The 25,161-nt window shown below is 35.5% G+C and overlaps 1 protein-coding gene across 1 annotated transcript in view; it reads left to right on the forward strand.

Moving 5' to 3' along the window:
* The window catches only part of LOC136801618 (dynein axonemal intermediate chain 3-like), a 54,736-nt gene extending 30,445 nt beyond the window's left edge, over positions 1 to 24,291 (forward strand). The window contains exons 8-24 of the mRNA XM_067058258.1: positions 14,730 to 14,808; positions 15,279 to 15,403; positions 15,950 to 16,039; positions 16,526 to 16,621; positions 17,038 to 17,163; positions 17,702 to 17,775; positions 18,028 to 18,157; positions 18,663 to 18,750; positions 19,103 to 19,218; positions 20,089 to 20,152; positions 20,497 to 20,627; positions 21,069 to 21,199; positions 21,607 to 21,680; positions 22,073 to 22,164; positions 22,731 to 22,841; positions 23,219 to 23,266; positions 23,835 to 24,291. Coding sequence (XP_066914359.1) covers positions 14,730 to 14,808; positions 15,279 to 15,403; positions 15,950 to 16,039; positions 16,526 to 16,621; positions 17,038 to 17,163; positions 17,702 to 17,775; positions 18,028 to 18,157; positions 18,663 to 18,750; positions 19,103 to 19,218; positions 20,089 to 20,152; positions 20,497 to 20,627; positions 21,069 to 21,199; positions 21,607 to 21,680; positions 22,073 to 22,164; positions 22,731 to 22,841; positions 23,219 to 23,266; positions 23,835 to 23,909 — 1,650 coding nt within the window. The 3' untranslated portion in view covers positions 23,910 to 24,291. The remainder of the gene's footprint in view (positions 1 to 14,729; positions 14,809 to 15,278; positions 15,404 to 15,949; positions 16,040 to 16,525; positions 16,622 to 17,037; positions 17,164 to 17,701; positions 17,776 to 18,027; positions 18,158 to 18,662; positions 18,751 to 19,102; positions 19,219 to 20,088; positions 20,153 to 20,496; positions 20,628 to 21,068; positions 21,200 to 21,606; positions 21,681 to 22,072; positions 22,165 to 22,730; positions 22,842 to 23,218; positions 23,267 to 23,834) is intronic.
* Positions 24,292 to 25,161: the final 870 nt, after the last annotated feature.

Here is a 25,161-nt window from a genome sequence, read left to right on the forward strand (position 1 = left end):
CATGAAGAATTTACACATGCTAAAACAATTGTTTCTTTCAGGTAAGTATAACGGAAGATTTCACAATCAACGAACGGAAAAAGATCAAGGAGATGCACGAACAAGCAAAGAAACTCAACAAGAACAATAACAATAAAGGATTCAACTGGCGCGTAAGAGGAAGCCCAAGAACAAAACTACGCCTCGTTAAAAAATTACAAAACCAAACAAAAATATCTTCAAATTACAAACCAAAATGCTCTACAGAAGAAATCGTCATGATGAACGATTCATTTTGTAAAATAGGCAGTCGAACTCTATTAGCTTTCAAGCTAGTACAGATTTGTACACATTTTTCGACTTTAAAGAATATATACATTAACATTACATTAACATTAACCACATTAACGTTCCAGTGACCGATAAATGTTGCTTCATTTTCGGCTGTTTTGTCTTAGTAATTAAAATTTTATCGTGTCTTTGGAATAATGCAAAAGAAAAAAAACCATCATGTAACCAATCCTTAGTATGGAGATTCTCGCTTGTACGATACAAAAGTAAATATACTTTAAGCTCCAAAGCAGGGAAGACATTTAGTGTTCATGGCTAAGCACCATACAAGACTTCGATTACATGCAGTATCAACCATAATAAAACCCGGTCATGTCTAGACCAGTGGCGATGAACAAATTAACGGAAAATCCAGTTAGTCTTCATGGCTGAGCATCTACAATCCTGCTTCATAAAGTATCCCAGCCTGGATGCTTAGCCATGATGAAAGCTCAATCAAGTCTGGGTCTTGACAACGAGTAATCAAAAAAGTTACAAAATAACTACACGTTCTTTTCATGGTTAATCGTTGTTGAGGATATTTATTATATAAAGTATCCACGTCTAGACGCTTAACCATGATTAAAACTTCTTCGCGTCTGGAGCAAAGGTGATCAAAAATTTTAAACGAAGAAGTCACGAAGTCATCATGGCTAAGCATCAAAATTTTAACTACATAAAGTACACGCGTCTTGATTCTTAACCACGATAAAAACTCTATCATGTCTGGATCAAAGATGAAAAACAATTTGAAACAAAAAAGACACATTGAGACACCGAGTGTTCATGGCTAAGCATCGTTCAAGTGATTACACAAAGTATCTTCGTCTGGATGCGCTTAGCCATGATTAAAATCTGGATGCGCTTAGCCATGATTAAAAACCGTCATGTCTGGATCAGCGAGTAATCAAAAAATTAACGAAAAAGCCAGTAAGTCTTCATGACTGACTATCAGCATCCCGGCTACATAAAGTATCCTAGCTTGGACGCTTAGCCATCGAAACTCTGTCATGTCTGTATCAGAAATGATGAAAAAATCAACAAAAAGCCAGCAAGTCTTCATGGCTAAGTACTTCGACTACATGAATTATTTACGCCTGGAGTTTTTAACTTTGATAAAAGCTATGAAAAAAATCAACGAAAAAGCTGCGAAGTCCTTATGGCTAAGCATTGTTGAAGACTTTGATTACATAAAGTATCCACGTCTAGATTTTTAGCCATGATAAAACACTGCTATGTCTTGACAGCGAGTAATCAAAAACAAGTTATTTTCATGGTTAATCGTTGTTGAGGATATTTTGTTATATAAAGTATCCACGTCTAGACGCTTAACCATTACGACAACATCGTCATGTCCGGATAAGTGAGTAATCGAAAAATTAACGTCTTCGTGGCTTATGGTTATGTTTTAAATAAGAGTGATATCGTTTGTTACTCATCAATTTTAATTCACAAGCTTTTTCACGTTGGATGGACACAATGTGGAGCAAGATTAACCAGAAAGAGGAAAAGAAAAATACTTTTTTTGCTTTTATCAGCTTATTATTACAATAACAGACACTGTCCGACATGAAATATGTGTCTGATATGAAACGGGAACACTTATACAAAAATAAAACCTTTAAAGTACTCACGTGATTTACAATATTTGCAATATATAAAGTTTCAACGATCCTAATCCTCAATTCGATCACAAAGACTCTAACCTTTACCTTGTACTCTTCAAAAACTAAAATCACTCAAGTTTTCTTTTACACAAATGACATGGAAAATTGACGTCAGATTTTTTTATCAATGATGATGTTGTTGAATGCTTTAAAATACTTTGGAAGATTCAAAATGATATTGTAGCATTCAACAACTTATGTGTGTAAAACAATAAGTAGTTACACCTTTTATAAACGCCCCTCGAATAAACAACCCTCCTTTAAGGAACAATTTTCAATTAACGCCCCCTCAAATAAACGCCCCCTTCGAACAAGCCTCCCGAGGGACGTTTATTTGAAACAAGTAGCAGTAAGGAAGTATGATATGAAGAAAAACTTAGGTATACAACAATAATTGTATTCTTTTTGTATTCGAACTGAAAAATTGAAAAACTGTGTAAAAGTCCTAGATTACTGGGCTATCCACGTAGAATATTGACTCTATCTATCTAAGAAAGCCAACATATCGACAATTCGTTTCCATTTGCTTTGCTAGCTGATGGTGATTCTCAGAGATGCATACTTTTATCTCAGAATAACCAAGAAAGTTTTAAAAGAGAAGGAATAACAACGCGGTCGTTGCGCGGGCCGTTTCCATTGATTTCCCTATTATGATATCGATATAATAGAAAGTGAAGCTTGGCATATCGCCCCAGTCTTTTTTTGCGTTTCTCGGCAAACCGACAATTTTACGACAATTGGTTACTAAGATTTTTCTTGACCATCCAAGATATTTTTAAAGATTTCTCTACAAAAACTGTTTACCAATCAAGAATTTTTGCTGAATGATCTTGTGGAATGTTTGAACTACACAAAATATATCTAGAGAGAGAAGAAACATGCTTATGAGATGAGATTTGGCGAAGAAAAGTTGAAGGATAATTTTTTCTTTACATTTTAGGGGGTCTTATTTAAAGTTAGGTAGCTACTCGTGGAATTTTCGAAATATAATGTGTGCATCGTTATGAAAAGTATAGAAGTGTGGCTTTCTTGTGGTACATAGATCTTTTGCATACATATAGGATTTAAATTCTAGTAGAGCACTTAAAATTCTGAATTTTCGGTTTGAAAACTTCCGAGAATTTGTCCTCCATTTTGTTTTTTACAGCAAGAAAGTAATATACATCATGTAATACCGTAGAAAACAAAACGAACACAGGAAAAATTGGATGATTCATGTATGAGTGTGTGGAAAGAAAGTTGTATTTGATTACAAAACAGTATTTCTTCAACATTTTGGAATCAGATTTGAATAGCTACACACAAGGTAAATTATGTTTTTTAAAGAGTCTCCCTACTGTATTCATGGCTATTTTTTGTAAGCCAGAGAGGGCATTATGTTTTCAGTTTTTCTTTGGGATGGCAAAAATTGACCAAAAGGGAGTTATACTCTGTTATACTGTTGGTTCATGAGTATCTTTTAATTTGTCAGAGAAAATTTTCATCACCTTTCTTCAAGTCGCTTAGCTATTAAAATTTTATTTCTTTCATTATCTAGGTCAATCCCAACAAAGTTTGTATTTGCCTGCAACTTTTGGCTGTCACTGTCACGTTCTCCACACCAAAGCATATGTACCATCTGTAATAGAGCTTGATTGTGGTAAAGGAAGGAAGAATGATGGAAAAATTTAATAGAAAACGTTGAATGAAGTAATGCTGTGACTGTCGAAAAATTTTATAACATACCATGCATAACCTGTCAAGAAATAACTTATTGAACAACTTGGAACAATAATCATGTACAACCTGCTATTGATTTAACATTGAAATTTAATGAGGATTTCTCATGGGAAATGTTTGTACAGGCCTGTACATGGTCAGGAGTACTCAACAATTTTGGTTTACTGTCTCGAAAATTGACAAATAAAAACTTTAATGAGAATTCAGAATTAATGCAATCCTTGAAATTATCATTTCTCGAGATGTTTTGAAAAGAAAAACTCAGAAAGAAAATTAACAGTGCTAGTTTCGATACAACAAAACACATAAAGTCTAATATGTCTTTTAATGTAATTTTTTGATTTGCCAACACTTTTGATAACAAACAAAGTTGTAGGATTGTTTTTCTGAAAGATTTTATTTTATCTTTAAACAAATTATATATATTAAATATATTTATATTGATCCGATGATATTGAAAAATCTTCCTTCGTCAGTTATTCATGATAAAGTAAATGGGGTTTCTGGTTTTAATTTTGTTTATGATTTGAAACCTTTTTTAAAATTTCACATTTATATACAAAAATGTGAGAAATGATTTTTCGTCTTATGTTATCAGTCGAGTACTATTGCAAATTAGGAGAAATGCGGGTATTTCGCTTAAATAGGATGAATTATCCTAAATAAGATAAAATCGATAGCTTAGTTAGGAGAAATAGAAGAAAAAGTTGATTTTCTGAACAAATTCAGAGATCCGCGTCAATTTTTGCATAAATTTAAGAAATTTGGAGCCAGCATAGTATGCTTGTGAAGTCTGATCCACCAGTCAGCGTGCGTTCAGAAGTTATTCAACTTTTAAGTAGTACGCATGCGTAGTTGTTTTGAAGATATAGAAATTAAGATGTATTAAACAGTAATTGTAACAAACACGATTGAACGCTGTCGACACTTTTCGTCCACTCAAACCTTTTTAATTCTTCATCTTTTTTATTACGGGAAAGAGAGTAAACAAAAATACTATTTCTCTTATTTAGTACATTTTATCCAAAATAGGATAAATGCTTATATTTTTTCGCTCCGCGCTGATAAGAAGCCAACTTTTGGTTTAAAATGATCTTCTGTATGAGCACAATTGATTTAGAGAGTAATAAAGACGCGGATCTCTGAATTTGTTCAGAAAATCAACTTTTTCTTCTATTTCTCCTAACTAAGCTATCGATTTTATCTTATTTATGATAATTCATCCTATTTAAGCGAAATACCCGCATTTCTCCTAATTTGCAATAGTACTCGACTGGTTATGATACGCTTTAAAATGCGCTTGCGCTCTCAGCGATTAAGAATCGAGTGATTTGATTGGACATTGAATTGATAATACACCTATTGTGTTTTAAAAAGTCGGAAACCCGAGAACTTATGAAAGAGGGAAATATATAATAGCGTCAGGTGTTAATGTGCTGAGGATCACTCAAAGGAAAGAAGATCATTGTTATTCCTTCTCTTTTAAAACTTTCTTGGAATAACCGAAAAAAAAAAATCAAATGAAGCGAAATAAAGTAATTTCTAAAAACACCTCAAAAGTAACATGGATTAATTCTTAACTCAAAGAGCACGAGCAGATAGTTGACTCTGCATAATTTTCATATAATTTTTTGATTATTCCAAACTTTGAACTGCCGCCTGACTTTAAAACACAATAAAATTAAAATGCAAGGCGTTTCTAATTATACAGAGTAACGACATCTAGAGCATTACCCACGAGAACTATTCATGTCCTGGAAATTTAAATAGAAACATTCAACCAAAACATTAAAATGAAGAAACCATGGAGTAACAATAGCTAATTATCAGAAGACTTTAGCTACATAAAGTACCCACGTCTCGACCCTTAGCAATAATGAGACCTCAAGACGTGTCAGATTCACGATGAAATGAAAATGCGTATAATGCTAATCTGAGGACACTCGACTTTTACAAAGATTTTAAACAACCTCCAATATCGTTTAACCCAGAATCCAAAAGTTAAAAATCGCAGGACAACGAGTCTATACAATTTTCAAACCTGCTTTGAGCTTTAAAACGGAGAAATCATCGTTCAAGTGATTACATAAAGTATCTTTGTTTGGATGCTTAACCTGCACATCTTTATGGTTAATTTCGTACAAGGTAATTACATAAGTATTCACGTCCTAACGCCTAGCCATGAAAACTACACTGTAGTTGCAGACAACTCATTCACGTCCAGACCAGTGGGTTGTCAAACAATTTAAAACAAAAAGGTTGCCTTCATGGCTAAGATCATACAAGGCGGTGATTACATAAAATACCAAGCCTGAACGCTTAGCCATGAAAACTTCACTGGAGTTGCAGACAGTACTTTATCCAAACCAGTGGGTGGTCAAACATTAAAACCAAAGTCACGATGTCTGCATGGCTAAGATCATGCAAGGCGGTGATTACATAAAATACCAAGCCTGAACGCTTAGCCATGAAAACTTCACTGGAGTTGCAGACAGTACTTTATCCAGACCAGTGGGTGGTCAAACATTAAAACCAAAGTCACGATGTCTCCATGGGTAAGATCATACAAGGCGGTGATTACATAAAATACCAAGCCTGAACGCTTAGCCATGAAAACTTCACTGGAGTTGCAGACAGTACTTACATCCAGACCAGTGGGTGGTCAAACATTAAAACCAAAGTCACGATGTCTGCATGGCTAAGATCATGCAAGGCGGTGATTACATAAAATACCAAGCCTGAACGCTTAGCCATGAAAACTTCACTGGAGTTGTAGACAACTAACTTACATCCAGACGAGATCCAGACGAGATTGACCACTCAAACAATTAAAAACAAAGTCACGATGTCTTCATGGCTAAGATTATACAAGCCCGTGATTACATAAAATACCAAGCCTGGACGCTTAGCCATGAAAATTACACCGGAGTTGCAGACAACTTCTTCACGTCCAGACCAGTGGGTGGTCAAACAATTTAAGCAAAGTCACGATGTCATCATGGCTAAGATTATACAAGCCCGTGATTACTTAAAATACCAAGCCTGGATGCTTAGCCATGAAAAGTTTGTTGAATTGAGCCTGAGATGAAGATATTTTCTTATGTGTAATACTGAATTTTAATCTGATTACACAATGTCAAGTTGTCTTCATAGCTCAGCATCATACATGGCCTTTGCTATATAAAATATCCTAGCCTGGACGCTTAGCCATGAGAATAAGGTTGTGGATTAAGGATAAAAATCACTTGACTGAATTGAATTTACAACCCAATAACAGTTTCCGGCTTAATGTTGGTTGTGTATAAAAATGCTACTTAATTCCTGGTGAGATGTCATTGTTTAAAAAGATGGTAGACAGATCTGCATAAAATAAAAAAAAGCATCGTAGCTAGAAAAACCAACTCTGCATCTTACTGCACGAAAAATGTTGGATGTTCGTATAAATAAAACGTGTATGTGGTGATTATTGTCCAATAAACTTTTCGATAACACGACTTGCAACAATTTCAATACAGAAATATCACAAAAACCAAGAGAACTCATTTTTTGCTTTTTTTAGGGATATTTCTAATTGTGTTAAGCTTTTTTAAGTCATTACATCATCGAGTCTTCTTGGCTTGACTTGGAAGAAAGCTTTCTCATGAAAGAAACATTTCTTCAAATTCTAGCCAAGAAAACTCAACTTAGGATTTGAAACTCTTCCTGGACTACAAAGAGGATTTCACGAAAAAAGAATACGTCTCTTTCATGATAGCCAAGAGAACTCATTTTTTGCTTTTTTTAGGGATATTCCTAATTGTGTTAAGCTTTTTTAAGTCATTTGGCCTATACATCATTTAGCCCTCTTGGCTAAAATTCGAGAAAGACCTTTCCATGAAAAGAAACTGTTTCTGCAAATTTTAGCCAAGAAAACTCAACTTAGGCTTCCGTGTCTTTTGGTATCTTTATTTGCTTGAACTAGCGAAAGACTTTGAGTTTTCTTAAAATCTGTATGCGTAACGATTAAGGCTCTATCGATCTAGCCAGTGGGTCTGAACTATGCTTTACCAGAAGATTCCTTGTATCTTAAAGCCATCATGGCAGAGCTCTCAATTCAAATTTTGTTATCAGGACATTCATTGCCACAGTATTCCATCAATTGATTCAAATCCTATTGCCTATTTGTTCCATCCAGTATTCAGCAGTAAACTTCAAAACTTTATTTCACTCCAGATATCCAGTGTCCAAGAAAAAAGTTGTGAAAGTTACGGATAGAAATAAAACAAATAATTTCCCTTAAGCTTTATAAGAACAGTCAAAAAGATCGAAAATAAAAAAGTTTTTTACTTTTTTAAAGACATTCCTAAGCTTAAAGTCATTTAGCCCTCGTGGCTGAACTTAGAGAACTACTTTCCATAAAAACAAACCGTTTCTTCAAATTCTAGTCAAGAAAACTCAACTTTGACTTCCATATCTTTTAGAATCTCTTCCTGGACATAATTAAAGATTTCGAGTTTTCTTGAGATCTTTATGCGTAACGATGAGGCTCTTCAGAAAAAGATTACGCCTCTTTCGTGTTAGCCATGAGAACTCGTTTTTTACTTTTTTTTAGGGACATTCCTAATTGTGTTAAGCTTTTTTAAGTCATTACATCATCAAGTCCTCGTGGTTTAACTTTAAGAAAAGCTTTCCAATGAAATGAATACGCCTCTTTCACGCTAACCAAAAAAACTCATTTCTGCCCGTTACATCATTGAGCCTTCGCGGCTGAACTTTTAGAGAAATACTTTCCATGAAAAGAAACCGTTTCTTCAAATTTCAGCCAAGAAAACTCGACTCATGCTTTAATAATGCTATTGGAATCTGTTTGAAAACTTTGAACTTATTTTTTACTATTTGACTTACACACTCAAAGAATTCTCTCATGAGTCGTGAGTAGTTTCCATTCAAAAGATGAGCTCGACTTAGAGAGATTGATTTTGGATAAGACAGATGCAAAGAAAAATCGTACCTATGATTCTAGCTTCTCGTTGCATTTAATGCAAAAAAGACCTCGTAGCAGTAAATTCATTTATAGAGACCTCGTCGAAGGTTCCCAGATGCCTGTGCACTTAATGCATGAACGCCTTTGAGAATCCGGCGAGGAGACCTTCCTTAGAAGTTTGTTGCTTTTGCATTGTCTAAACCCTTCAGTGAAACATAGCAGAAAAAACTGGAACAACAATATATTCAAAGCAAAGAGAATTCGTAGCAACGGTTCTAAAGTTTCACCATTGCATTTAATGCATGGGTTTTTGAGAATCCAGCGACGAGACCTTCCATGGGAACTTATTACTTTTGCATTGTTTAAACCCTTAAGTGAAACATCGCAGAAAAAAACGGGAACAATATGTTCAAAGCAAAGAGGATTCGTAGCGACGACTCTCAAAATCCACAATTACATTTAATGCATGCGTTTTTGAGAATCAGGCGACGAGACCTTCCTTAGGAACTTGTTACTTTTTCATTAACTCTACCCTTCGCTGAAACATCGCACAATATACTCAAGACAAAGAAAAATCGTAGCTATGATTCTAGCTCCTCGTTGCATTTAATGCATGGACCTTTGCAATCCAGCGACGAGACCTTCATTTGGAACTTTTCTAATTGTCGACACCCTACAGAGAAAAGTCGTAGAGAAGCTTGAACAATATGTTTAAAACAAAGAGAAATCGTAAACGGAAATCGACATCCGGTGCATTTAATGCATGGACGTTTAAGAATCCATTGACGAGACCTTCCTTAAGAACATTCATATCGACTCTACCCTCCAGTGAAACATCGTACAATATGTTCAAGACAAAGAAAAATTGTAGGAACGGATCTTAACTCCCGGTGCATTTAGTGCATGGATCTTTAAGTTTAACTTGTTACTTTTTCATTGTCTACCCTTCAGTATGCTCAGGAAAAAAATAATTATAAGCTTTGATTCTAGCTCCCCATTGCATTTAATGCATGGACGAGACCTTCCATGGGAACTTGTTCTTTTTGCATGGTCTACACACCATAGAGAAAAGTCTACATCAAAGTATCCTAGCAAAGATACAGATGGAACAAAATATTCAAGCAACGATGTAGCCTGGATATCCAGGCTGTAAATTATTTCACAGTCTAGTTTTAGATATTTTATGTTCTGATTTACAGCCTGGTCTCCCTAGAGCGATTTGCATTCTCATATGAGAATGCAGTCCGCTGGCTTGCGCTCACTTCGCTAAAGCCGTAAGGACCGATCTACATGGTGCGGAGCAATTCTGAAACAAAAATAGGATAATCCTCCACTTGCTAGTGAAGATAGGGCTTTCTGTTACACGAAAACATGAAAAAGAAGAAAACAGAGGCAAGTTCATTTTCCAAGAAAACATGGTTGGTCATGATAATGCATGCAAACTTTTTTATGGACTTTGGTGTAATCTTTGGATGTTTTAAATAGTTTTAGATCTTGTAAGACTGCTTTTTATTAATTTCTGTTTTGCTGCCCTGGGTTGGCTAGGAAACATGGGTTTTCACTTTCATTCTCTAGGGAGACCAAGCTCTATAATTTAAGAACTTTGTATGTTGAGGTAAATTTTGTTTTTTCTTAAATTTTGAGCTTGGATATCCAGGCTAGCAACGATGTAAAAATAATAGATAACCAACTTGCCTTGATTCTCAAAAAACATCCGTGTTACGGTTGTAAAAATATTAATGACATTATGCATCGTAAAAAGTGCAATTGAATAAAAACTTGCTTCATTTGCAACCTTCTATTGGACAGAATCGATCACGTGATGTATATTTTTCCAAAATTTGGGTTAGAAAAAGTGTATTTTCCTATAGGCAGCCTCACAGAAGGAATTTTTTAATTAAATATTATTGTTCTATAAACATTCATCTGTTTATTTTGTATCAGGCAACCTTCATGCACTTTCATTCGTGAGATATCGCATTTCAAATCACACATATATTTTTCAGATAACAGCATTTTATGAGCATTTATTTATACAGATGAAGATTAAGTGGTATCAGGCCGATCCCTAGTCGAATTGTCTAAAGATTCCAAAATTTGCAGTAAATAACAATTCAAATTTTATATCAATTCAGTGGATGTCAAAAAGTGTGTCAAAATCTAGCTAAAAGCATAACACGCACTGCACACAGAGCTTTTTAATAGAGTGCTCATTTCAATAGGAAAACAATGGTTGTTCTCTTGGGAGAAGTGCCTTCTAGAGGTAGTTGGTTATCTATTATTTTTACATCGTTGATTCAAGATATATAGACCTCGTCAAGCGTTCTCAGATGCATATGCGTTTAAGGTATGGACGCCTTTGAGAATCCGGCGATGAGACCTTCCTTGGGAGCTTGTTACTTTTTGCATTGTCTAAACCTTTCAGTGAAACATCGCAGAAATAACTGGAACAATATGTTCAAAGCAAAAAGAACTCGTAGCAATGAATCTCAAAATCCTGATGCATTCAATGTATGGACCTTTAAGAATCCGGCGACGAGACCTTCCTTAGGAACTTATTACATTGTCATTAACTCTATCCTTCAGTAAAACATCCCACAATAAACTCAAGACAAAAAGAAAGATCGTAGCTATGATTCTACCTCCTCATTGCATTTAATGCATGGGCGCCTTTGAGAATCCAGCGAAGAGACCTTCCCTAGGAACTTGTTACTTTTTCATTAACTATACCCTTCAGTGAAACACCGTGTAATATGACAAGACAAGAGAAATCATCTCTATGCCTTCCAATCCCAGTCCAATTAATGCATGGATCTTTGTGAATCCGAGCGACGAGACCTTCCTTGGAAACTTACTTTTTTCGTTGTCTAAACCCTATGGAGAAACACAGGAGATGAGCTGAAACAATATGTTCAAAACAAAGAGAAATCGACAAGTCCGACTCCAAATGCATTTAATCTCCTTGTTTTTTTTTATTATCACTGGCATGCCTTCATACAATCAACTTTCTTTAATTCGAACCTCTATTATTCACTGTATTTTGATAACAGATAATAATGCCAATAGAGAACCGAGTAAGCTGTCAATGTCGAAAGCCTGAAAAACTTCAATACTCCCTTTATTGATGCTACTCGGCAAACTTTGTTCATTTTGAACGACTAAAATGTTTACTGAAAGAGAATAAAAAAAACTACCTGAAAAATTTGAGTACAAGACCAACAAACCAAATATTTCTATATCCTTTTCTTATTTCTGCAAGTTTAAAAGCTGTAAGTTAGCTCAAGACTGGCTGCAAGAAAGTTGTGAATTCTAATCATTGCTTTTGTAAAAAAATATTTATATTTGACGTCACGTAAATTTTGACGTCATACCTTTCTCCTCGTTTGGAATTAGATTCGATTCCATGTACCATGTAACTAGGGCTTTTGTGGATACGTATTGTTGTAAATACTAACAATGTGATTAATGGCAATTAATTAACAAACCTGGCCTGGAAGTTGGGTCATTTTGAATTTCACACAACGTTGTGTGCCAGCTGGGTATCGAAATCCGCTTCAGAGGGTGAAATCGGGGCAGTCGTCGTAGTGGAATGACAACGTGACGTCACTCTGTTAAACGATTGTAGATTACCCATAGATTTGCAGTCTTTAGACGGAATGTGTAATGTCCAAAACTAACTCGTTTTCATTGGAATTATTTAACGGTAAAATCAGAAAACCACCATGGCGAATATTTGGTCAAGATGTTACATTCATAAAGCATCAGCATGGCCAAGTATTTGCCATGGCGGACTTCATTTAATAATTTTGCTGACAATCTTTTCAATTTGGAAACAAGCTATATCACGGTTAAAATCAACTTACAAACCTTTCCCTCGTATCCAAGACAACTACTTACAGAAAGGTCTTTTCAATTCTCGCTTTCATTATCTTTTGGAATTAAAAATCAGAAAACCACCATGGGGAAGATTCGCCCGAGGCGTACATACATAAAGCATCAGCATGGCAAAGTCTTCGCCATGGCGGTCTTTGTTTAATATTTTTGCTGACAATCGATTGATTTTGGGTGGGTTTATTTTTGGCGATTGCCTCAGGAGTTCAGTAGAATTAGACGAAATCTCACTGAAACCTGGACTAAATTTCCGCGCTGAAATTTAACATAATTTTTTGATACCTTAAGGGAAGAAAGTTTCGCGGAACAAATTTTCGAGGAATTTAATTTTTCGACAAAGCCGCAAAATTATTCCCCGAAACACCAATATTCTCATGATTTAAAAAATCACTTACAAAATTGGTCTTTTTAGGGTAAAATAGGCCATATTTCAAACCAAAAATCCTTTCAACCGCGAAATTGAATTCCGCGAAACTTCCAAATTTTGAGCTGTGAACCGCGAAAATTTCTTCCCTTAAGATAATATTCTTGTACAGTATCTTCAAAAGAATCATTATTCATAGAGTAATTGTTGTTCAGTATGGCTAAAATCATTGTTATAAATGTTTATATCTTCTACAGTGACTTAGCATACCTTAGGGTGTACGTGATATATTGTGGATTTGTGTGTCAGCCACGAAATATAATTTTTACAAAAAAATCTGTAGAAATCCTCGAGGAAAAAGAAACAATTTCGGTGAAAGTGAACCAGTACCGCGAAAATAAGTTCTGAGAAATAACTTCGACCTTAATAATACATGACAAAGGAATAAAATTCAAATCCTCAAAAAATCTGTTCCGTCGATTTCAATATCAATTTTGTAACAAAGATTTAATACAGTTGACGCTCTCTAATTCGACTCTCTACTATTCGATAGGCTCCCTTATTCGATGAAATCTAAAGTCACTGTCAAAGAGAAACTCTCATAAACGACGCTCCCTTATTCGATGAAAATACAATTCCCCTTTTAGATCGAGTTAGAGAGTGTCAACTGTAATCCTAAAATAAAACACACATTTAAATACCATAGCATTCAAATCATATATAAAATATCAAACTCAAATTGAAAAATTACACACTTTCACAGAACTATGTGATCGTATCTACGAGACTCTCTAATAAAACCGCTCAGGAAGGTTTCCACTGTACAAGGTCTAAACAAACAATATCGGGGTCTGGACCCCTTGTTCCTAGTCATATTTCAAATGCATTAAATAATGATGATAAACTTACATCACACTGAACCAAAAAGTCTCTCCATACTGCTGCTGTGCCCGTCTGTTTTTGTCGAGAGCAGGATTATTAAACTGAAAAGTTGTTTTTGGATGATAGATTTTCTTAAAGTTTATGAAAGTTTTGACGTCAGATTATATTTAAAATGACTATTTGTGTGACGTCAATTTTAAATTGACACATGGCCAGCTCCCTCTTATTCGAATCTTTCTGTAATTCGAACAATAACGGCCCCTTCACCTTAAAAGTCGTATAAAACACTCCCTGTAATAAAAATCTTTCTATAATTCGAAGAAAATTGTTAGTCCCTTGAAGATCGAATTAGAGAGAGTCTAATGTACTTTAAACAGCTTCATTTTCTGAGGAAATAGTGGATCAAAATTTACCTAACAAATAACGGGTCCTACACTTTTACTCCTAATCTGTGCAGTAGGCCAATTTTTTTCCTGATTTCGAATTTCTTTTGGTTCAGCTTAAAAAATTCTGCAGAGATTATATATTATTTTATGGATGTTATTATGGTTTCTAGAGGAGATGAGATATCATCTTAGCTATGAGATATCTTCTTAGCTTTCCATTTGGAATTACATATATTACTTTCGGGGTGAATTTTCAGCAAATTTTTGGTCCCATCTGGTCTGAAGTAGTGTTGTGATAGCAAATTGGTCTTCAGTTTTCTTTGTCCTCTGAATTGTTTTATAATATTTTAAAACTCCCATGAATTTTACATTAGCGAGTTTCTTTGAGGGCGGTGGAGTGGAGATCGAAATTGCGGGTTGTTCTATTCTGAAAAGTACAAATATATAAACTCGCTAATTAATATGTCATACATGAACTCGCTTGATTTTGAAAAGAGAAAAATCTCGAATTGAATCAATCAAATTAAAATATCACTTCTTTTTCATAGGAGTATCAATCATTCACAGATTTACAATTCAGCAAGAACAAGACGGTGCATGATATACAATGGCATCCACACATAAAAGGTACGTCAACTTAGGCTACTGGCATTCCATAGCGGATCCGTCCTTCTTATATACTCCTTATATACCCGCGGTTTTTCAGAGTTCTGCGATTCAGACTAGCGTTAGCTTTCCTTTTTAATGACATCATTGGCATCCACTATGATCTCTAACTACTTGACTGGATCGGGCTCATCTTAAAAGGAAGTGTATCTAGTTTTTGGGCTGACAAGTTTTGTTTTCAATTCTAGTCGTCAACAACGCGATTCAAAAATAATTTGAAAATCGAACGTTGGAAAATTTAAGGTTGATTAAAAAACAACATGGCGGACTAGGCGACTTCAAAACTGTTATTCGATTATTATACTTATTCGGTGGAAATCCAATTCCTCTTGAAAATTGAATTAGAGAGCTTCAACTGTACTATAGTTGAAATCTTTTATACTTTTATAACATAATTTCATGAAAAAAAAATTGTCTATATATTTTCACAGGTGTGATTGCAGTGTCCTGTACGGAGCACATGTCATTTTACGAGAGGATCGATAAAACAACACGAGCTTCCCAATCACCTTCGTTAATCCTTATTTGGAGTTTCGCTGACCCCATTCATCCCTTGGTAAGCAGTGTTAAAAGTTCTTCCGTCTCAGCGAAGTATTAAGGCTCTTCCGTTTCAGACAGATTATTGTCTCAGCAAACTATATAAAAAGGCTTTCCTGTCTCAAAAATTCTGCATAATTCACCTAAATTTCAAGAATATGTGCTAATTTGCTTTGTAAAATCCATTTTTCGTCACAGACGAAAAACTATGCTTTGACCACTGGGAAAGATTGGATACATTGGTTGATTAATCTTGAGACTGAACTGTTTCGTTTGAGGGCTTTAAGTTCTGCACGATAAAATCGTGTTACAATGTTAATCAAACTTTATAATAATCTGCAATAGTTGTGTAACACACCGAGTAGTAGCTGGTAAGGAATACCATACTCTTACTGAGTAGCTTCTAATGGAATTTTTGCTTATGTGGTGTAAGTTTGAATAGAGAGTATGGATGTCCAGTAGACTAATCGAGTAGGGGCACTGCTCTGAAAACCCAAATCAAACCTCCAGGGTTTATATGAAGCTCAGTCGTCTTGACACGTATATATTTTCCTTTTGTTTTCAGTTACTACTGGAAGCGCCAGACGATATTTTGTGTTTCAAATTCAATCCATCAGATCCAAACATCGTTTGCGCTGGATGCTTCAATGGACAGGTCTGTTAAGCGCGTTGCTTTCCTTGTATTTTAAATAAAATTGTTTTCATGCATTATCTTTACAAAAGGTCCGGTGGTGCCTTTTTTCTTTCAACATTTTCAAACAGTACTTTATTTTCTCATAATATTATGGTCCCTTGGGACTTTAAACTAGATCTGACGCTGCAAAGCTGCGGAAAACTTTCATTCAGCATTGAAGGAGAATAAGCCAAAGTCAATTTTTTAAGCTCCTTACTGACAGAAACTGATTGTACCATATGACAGAGTTTGAAGATCTCTAAAATATGCATTTTTCTTATTTGGTCGACTAAATTCCCTAAATATTGACTTCAAAAATGCTGCATTAGCAATTTTTAGAAATTTTCACAATTAGGAGGCACACAACCTTCAAAAGTGAACAATCTTAAGCTATGGTTAGCCCTTAAGCTTCTAGTAGGGAGGATGGAAAGGCTTTTTTTTGCTAACATTTCATTGATATTTCTACAGATTGTGTTGTGGGACATAAAAAATTACAATGATTTATTGGTCAACCATAAAACACACGGACAAGGAAGTAACCCCAACCAAAATATGTCCAACTTGGTAATAACATTTTTGAAATTCAAGAATCCATGTTATTGATTTTATTCATATGTACTTTCTATGGCACAGAAGATTCAAACACGCATTTCGTATTAGCAGATTCATGTAAAAAGGTTACGAAAATACATCGAGTTAACCTCTGATTGGTTGAATATTGCACACAGTAGCATATTTTTTTTCAAAATGTCTAGAGCATGAGGTAATCTTTGCATATCTAAGCTAATCAGAGCTTTACTCGACGTATGTTCGTGACTTTTTTACATGAATCTGCTAATATGAAATGCATATTTTCGTTGTGAACCCAGTACATAATCTCGCCATAACCAAAAGGCTTGGAAAAGGTATTTCAATTTGCCACTGCAGATTTCATCGAAATAAGATCTCATGATGAATTTTTTTCTTCTCATACTTTTCAGCCATCTTTCTACAATACAAATACAACGGAATTATCACCAAAAGTTCGTTATTGTGCAGTTTCAAGTATCGAAAATTCACATCGTATGCCCATCACTGACATACAATGGATTCCTGACCATATTGAGGTAAAGTTTTGATGAACAGTAGACTCTTGCTTATTTGAATTTCTCTTATTCGAATCTTTCTATGATTCGAACTTATTCCCAGTCCCTGTCAAGGACAAACCCTCTTAATATGCTTCCTTTAACTCAAATCTCTCTGTAATTCGAACAAACCATGATATTCCCCCACTGACCTTTATATATCCCTGGACTAAGCTATATCCGCCATCTTTGATCGAAGTTTTTTTGAAAGTTGGTACCCGCAAAGAAGCCATTGTAGTGTTCGAAACTTTGTCTACAGACAAACGGCGCTACATCACTAGTGTACAAGCGGGTACCAATTTCAAAAAAACTCCGATCATAATATTTTGCTTGGCCGGCATTGAGTAGCTTGGTCCAGAGATATATAAAGGTCAGTGTGGCAGTGTTGGCGGTAAATTTACTAGGAGCTTAGAGTAGATGTGACACTTCACCTCAGCATTCAACCTCCCAGATCTAGCGCAAAAGGAAAAAAGGATAGACAGCCACATGATAAATATGCTTGCTTTACTTACATTCACAGATTGGCCGTATGGGAGTCGTTTTAGAAAATCGATTGCGTTATTGTTCTCAAATCATGACGGCGTCGTCTGACGGGTAAGTTTTTCGAATTCGATTTTTTCAAGGGGAATCGGATTTTCATCGAATAAGGGAGCGTATCAAATAGTAGAGTTTCTTGTTGACGGTGACTTTCAATATTATCGAATAAAAGAACTTCGAATTAGAGAGTGTCAACTGTATATAGTTTTCGCACAAGTTGTGACAGAGCTTGATGCAAGCATATTGATATGATAAGAAGAATTATTGTGCTGTAAAAACATCAAAGTATATGGGCTTCTTTTTATTTAGACATGTTTTGTTTTGGGACACGCGTGCGTCTAAATCAGGCGTCGCTCGAACACCAATGCCCGAAAACACGTCTTCCAATCGAGTAACGACTTTCCAACATCTTGATTTATCATGGAAACCACTTTTAAAGGTGAGATAAAAATTTTTGTTATCGCTGATAGATTTCTAGGCTGGGATATATTCTTGCAAAGTTTGACATTTTTCCGACCCTTTAGACTTAAGAGGGGGATATAAAATCGAGAGAAATAGAAAGAAGAGAGAAATATGTAGGTTTGTCAAGATATTACCAGTTTATGGTTAAAATGATTTTTGCCAAATTACGCTCAGAGCATTCGTTCTTTTAGACTTTGGTGAGGAGTAAGCTCATGCTAATCCGCTCACCACAAGCAGTTTTGCTTGAAACTTTTATTTTTTTGTCACTCTGGTGACAACAGCGAGCGCAGGTTCTGTTCAAGTTGTTGAATTCTCACTCAAATTAAAAAGAAGTGAGCTGATTTTTGCTGAAGAAGATAAAAGGAAGCTGTGCTCGCTATACTCATTTACCTGAGCTGTACTGACGAGTCCTTGAAAAGATGAAACAAATATCTGCGGGTAGCGAGTGACTTCAGATCTATCTACGAATCTTTCAATTCTAGGTGACAGCCCATCGATTGCGTGGCTCAGGCGAATGCAGTCCTGTCAAATTCATTATCGATGAAGTGCAAAGTTCCGCTAGACGGCCAGGTTAGTGTCTCTTATCCCTGTGGTTTGTTTACTCAAGTTTTCATTACGCGAAGTTTTGATGCTCATCTAATAGTAAATGTACCTTCACTGTTTTTCAAAGAAAAACAAAGTTCTCTACATTGCTTTCGGGGTCTTTTTAAGTGGAGCAATGATTACGACTTGGCGGACCGTGGACCACTTGAAAACAATCAAAAACCTGTCTAAAAGTCCTAGATTACTTGGTTATCCAACTCTATCTATCTAAGTTCCAAACTTAATTGTATACTGAGAACCAGTTTAAACCCGGTTTTCCCCGGTTCCCGGTTCTTGTACTATTTGGCCGTACGAAAAACATAATTATCTTTTATTTCAGACATCCCTTTAACGCAACCTGTCGAAGAAGAGGATAATAATTTCACATCCTTCAAGAAAAAAGATGAACCTAAATCACTGGATAACATCAATTCCAAATTTTACGTTGCTACCGAGGTATTCTCATTTATTCATGTGTATAACACGAACTATTCATGATATGGACCACTGGAGAGTTTTCTGAAAACTTTTAGAATTTTCCACCCAATACATCACTTAAACAATAGAAAAAGTGACGTATTGGGTGGAACAAAGACAGAAAAGTAGCATAATTTTGTGAAGTCGTTGCAGTGGTGCATATCATGAATATATTTGCGAAGTGGAAAGGTCATCGCGCTCGGCTCTCGACAGACCACCCGAGTTCGATTCCCACCGTAGCACTTCGACTCTTTTGGCAAGTATGTGTACCTTTGCCCGGGTCAACCCTTACCGTGTGACGAAAATAGGGTACCAAAATTGTGATAAAAGAGCGTTGTTAGATATTCCAGATATTGTTGTGATTACATTCTCGTGAAAGCTTCATAGGCGGTTTTAGACCATGTCGAACTTAACAAAGGAAGAGATTTGTAATTGTAATTCTATTGTATTTTAACGAGCGTTGCACTTCTTTGCATGCTTCCGATGTAGTCGCTCTATTGTCTTAAATCCGCCAGTGAGCTTGCGAGTGCGTACGCGCTCCTGCTCTGCTCGAGTGTAATCACCGAGCACAAAGATACTTTTCTGCCGCGTACATAGGATCAGCAACGCTATGAGAAGCGCTATGAGTTCCTTCTCTAGAGAGATGGAGTCCTGCTTCGAAAGGAGTAGGATCCTTTCCTGAAATACCTATCTATCTATACCACGGACTTAGAACACAACCTTCAAGTCTATGACTGGGGACTTCAAGACATGCAAGAAAAATTCAGTAGACAGATGCTTTGGGAATTTGAGAAAGTTTTCTATTTGGTCCTTCATTGATTTCATCAAGATCTTTATTGCTTTGTTCAGGATGGTGAAGTGATTTATTTGGACTGGAAACCCACTAAAGACATCGACACTGGAAAAATTGTTTGTAAGTAAAACCAGAAGTTGATTTTTTTCTTCTTCACTTTTCATTTTCATTTTTCTTTTTTTCCAATTTCTTTTGCTTGATAATATTCTACTCAAAAGTTACAGCCATTTTTGTCTCAGCTGCAAATTATTTTGAGACAGACTTTACTAAACCTTTTTCAATTATAGAAGCCTGTATAAGCTCTAGTTTAGACGGCCGGCTTTTTGCCATGTCTATTCTAATTCTATTGTAATCTGGCAGTTAAAATCTTTGCTTGAAAAAGATTGACGGACGTTAAAAGAAGGCAACGCTACAGACAGTAGCTTTAGCGTCATTTTATTTTAATTCTTCCATCTGTTCAACAGCGAATCGTCCAGAACATTCGTTCGATGCACACGACAGTACCATCAACACTCTACAGAAATCTCCTTTTAACAAGACTATCTTCTTGACCGTTGGTGGATGGACTTTCTCAATCTGGAAAGATGGCGTCACGGTATGTTTGAATATGTATCTCTTTAGCTGTCTATTGAAGTTTGGGGGCACCACTTCTTTCCCATCGCTTTTTGAAAGCATGGAGTGATTAAATATGTCATGTTTTTTTAATAAACTACTACTTAAACTCCCTTTTAAAATAGAATCAGAAGATTAGAAGCTTTGTGTTTCTTTCAGTTTCGTAAATTATTTCTTTCAGTTTCGTAAAATGCTTCTTTCGGTATCGTAAAATATTTCTTTCAGTTTCGTAAAATATTTCTTTCGGTATCGTAAAATATTATTTTTTTGTATCGTAAAAAGATTCTTTCGGTATCGTAAAATGATTCTTTTGGTATCTTAAAATGTTTCTCTTAGTCTCGTAAAATATTTCTTTCGGTATCGTAAATTTTGTTTTTCATTTTCGTGAAACATTTCTTTCAGTATTGTAAAATATTTCTTTCAGTTTGGACCTTTGATACAATCATACCCCCACGACTGTAAATTGACAAGTGGCATGTGGAGCCCATCTCGACCTTCCGTCTTTTTCATCGGAAAAGCTGACGGAAATATTGATGTTTGGGATCTGCTAGATAAGTAAGTTCACGCATTGTTTACCTTTTTCCGTTTTCGTTCGTTCGTTCGTTCGTTCGTTCGTTCGTTCGTTCGTTCGTTCGTTCGTTCGTTCGTTCGTTCGTTCGTTCGTTCGTTCGTTCGTTCGTTCGCATTGAATTTCTAAATCACACCAAGGAATAAGCAGACGTCAACTTTCGACAGACAATGACTCAATTTCAATTCTTTGTGAGAGCAACAGAACTCTAGTTTTAAGATTTTATTTCAAAGGTTGCTCGAATAAAAGACATGAAACTGTCAGTATTTAAAAAATAATTTCACTGCTTCTTCTATCAATATATTCGGTTGGTGAAGCGCTCTATTGATGAATAAAAGCATCACATCAATAAGATATTTATTATTCCTGATTGTTTCTTTGTTTTCACGTACAGGAGTCACGAACCGTTTTTAACACAAAATGTTTCGCCTGTTCCAATCATCACTGTTTCTCCATTCCAAATGTCACGTGAGTTTGATCTACCTTTAAGAAGTGGGAAAAAGTAGAAATTCTATTGCTCTCAGGTTGAAAAATCCTGTTATGACGAAAGGAAAGTCAATTCTCCAGTGACAGTAAAACTTTAGGGTATTTTTTTCCACGGGGGCAAAATATTTTTCTAATTTTCCGGTGGGGCAGGGTCCACTCGGGTTTATGGCGCATGTATCAAAACGTATTATATACCATTGAAAATCAAATTTAACGTACGAGGCCAAACATTTTGTACGGACACCTTTTTAACCGGATATAGGCAAAACTCCAAGGACCCCTTCCCCTCTCATTCACTACTGATGCGTTTCCAATTTAGATATCTCTATTTAGGGAAATATTATGTTTGACGTTAAATTCTGTTTTCTTTCCAGCCAAGCAACAATTACTAGCAGCTGGTGATGAAGTAGGGACCCTCCACGTCATGGAAGTTCCTTGGAATTTGCGATATGCTACCACCAACGAGGTATAATCAGCTGCATTATTTTGATCAGAACCCCCCCCCCCCTCCGCCTGATGTACTCTTATTTTGGCTTTTAATACAGAGACTTTTAGTTTCTTCATAAGCTAGTGACCAATGAGGTACCTTAAGTGGATTGATTTTCGTGAGTTTCGCGAATTTTGGCCATTTTCGCGAAAATTAGTCCTTGCGAAAAATTTAAAATTTTGATTTTTTTTATAAAACCCCTAGGAAAATAAAGAAATAAGGTGAAAAAGACGCTGATTTGCGATGCATGACTTTACTTTACAGGGTTGTACTTTCAATTTGATACATAGATTGAATTTGATACAGGGGTGTACTATGATATAAGATTGTACTTTAACAAGAGGGTGTACTGAAATACAGGGACATATAATATGATACAGAGATGTAGTGCGATAGAGATGTAATTGAATACAGGGGAGTACTGCGATACAGAAAAAAAGTACTATGATGTAGGGGTATTATGATACTGGGAAGTACATCGATACATTGTGTGCCGTATATATTGAAAGACCTGTCTAACACACACACTTCTTTTTTTTATGCAGCTCCATGCATTTGAACATTATTTGGACCGAGAAGCAAGTCGCCTTGAATTATTGGATAAAACACGTGGTCAAAACTCGCTCCCAACCTCCATCAAAGTGGATTCAAAAGCAGTGAGTTTGAAATACCTTTTCATTAGAGCTTTTGATAGAAATACAAGTTTTTATAAAAACTTTCTGAGTTTTAAGCCTAAAAATGTTCTTTCACCATTTTGTGAGTGTCTTTGTACAATTTCAAAATAAATTTGTGTTTTAAAAGTGTTTTAATTTGTTCTAAATATTTTAGCCATCTAAGTCTTAGGTTTTTATATAGTTTGTTCTTATATAAAACGTGTTTAATACACTTAAAAGACCTCTTGGAGTTTCAAAAAAAACATTTCTAAGATGTGACTTGGTGGATGTAAGAAATCCTTCAATTTTCAACAAATGAATATGCGAATCTAGGTATAAACTCGAATCTGCCAGTAATTTGTCATCATATTTTCCCATAGGGACACGTCCAAGAGACTGAAGAGGAATGGGATACTAGATCAAAAGCTGTGAGTTTTATTTTCTTTATTCAAGCGCTTTTACAAATTTCTCTCCATAAATCGAACTATCCATAGACTCAAAGTAACAATAAAAAAGTGTCAAACATGTTTCCTGTTTTGACGAACCCCCTGCTTACATAATTAGACAAAAAAGCTTTTGTAGCTTAATATATTAAGACTTTTGATCGAAATGGTTTTTTCGTTGAGTGTAGGCATTTTATTAATTTTAATGGGCTACCAGGACATTCTAAATAACAGGGTTTAGACAGACCCCGACAGATTCTTAAGAGAACCAGAAGTAAACTCGGGAAATTTGATTTTATTGATTCCTTGTAGCAGAAAAGCTTCCATTTAAAGGCATGGATAACCTCACTTTCAAAAGTCTCTTCCTTCACGGTCAATCATAGTGGTCTCTCAAAATTTTGTCTATAATCTAACAAAATGGTGTTAAAACGTTTTCACGATTTCTTAATCAGTTACGTGTTCCATTTATGGAAAATTGGCCATATAGTTTATAGTATTTTATACGAAATTTTAGGGGAACTCAGGGGTACAATTAAATTAAATTTTTTTATAGCAATATGCTGAATATCTTGAGATGGAGAAAAAGCTTTTGACCGAAATGGGATTGCTGGTTGAATCTATGGAGTAAAGAAAGAGACAAAGTGAAAGAGAAGAAGAAATGTAAATATTCACAAATTGTTAAGATACATAATTTAACTTGTTGATATATTGTATGGATTAAGGTAACGTGACTTTCTAAATTTCATTTAATGATCGATTTTGGTTTTGACGGTTTATTGATCGTTTTTGGTTCTGACGGAGACCATTCACTTCTTCGTGTCATATTATGAAATATGGAGTTTTTAAATTTGAATGGTTGTGTTTCTTCGTAAGACTTATTGGAGTATAATGGATGATGTTTTCGATTTTTTTTTTCATCCGAACATTCCTACTTTGAAAAGAGATAATTGATTTTAATGGTTTGATTTGCAATGGTTAGACGTTGAATCTCAACCAATCAAATTTTTCATCTGAACATTCCTGCTCCGCAAAGAGATAATTGATTTTAATGGTTTGATTTGCAATGGTTAGACGTTGAATCTCAACCAAGCACCACCGTAGATACTATTCCAGAAAGTTTTTCATCTTAAAACGATCAATGATGGATCCTCTGTATTCACCAGAAATGACAACGACGAAAAGACTTATGAAACTATTTCAAACAGGGTCAAAGATACTGGGTCATTTTCTTTAATTAAATGCTTAATCCAAAGAGCTTTGGCCCGTTTTTTCGTATAATCTGACAAGGATGATTTGATTTGCTGTATATAGAAATAGATGTGTATATATTCTTTCAAAGATTTCGTTCAACGCAACAACCTCGCAAGCTCGGTCGTTACTCGACCCCGCGCATTGTTTATCGGTACAGCCCTCACTAACCGGTCATTATTGTATTAGAATGCATAAGAATTATCACTTTTTGTAATACGCCCTTAAAAACAACAACACCTGTGCCCTTAATAAAAGCTCGACACGGCCATTTCAAATACCCCCTTCTTACAGACCCAGTGGGATTTTTTCAGCCAGTGGGGTAAAAATATCGGACCAAAACTCGATGGGGATTGATTATCCCATTTATTTTATGGCTGGGGATTTGAATTCCATTGTTTTAGAGCCAGAAAATTCGGTATGGATGAAAAAAAGGGCACACTATTTTGCTGTGAGGATATGCTTATCTGATTATTTTCAGTGGGGACAAAAATTAGAGAATAGTTTTCCACTGGGGACATAATTTTGCCCAATCTTCCAATAGGAAGGGATCCCAGTTGGTCTGTGAGAAGGGGGTGTTTTAAAATTCAAAGACAATATCGAAATATTCAAACTGGGAAATAATAAATCCT

This window comes from Clytia hemisphaerica, unplaced genomic scaffold (genome assembly GCF_902728285.1).
Source record: "Clytia hemisphaerica strain Z4C2 unplaced genomic scaffold, Clytia hemisphaerica genome assembly, whole genome shotgun sequence".
Classification (NCBI taxonomy): Eukaryota; Metazoa; Cnidaria; class Hydrozoa; order Leptothecata; family Clytiidae; genus Clytia; species Clytia hemisphaerica.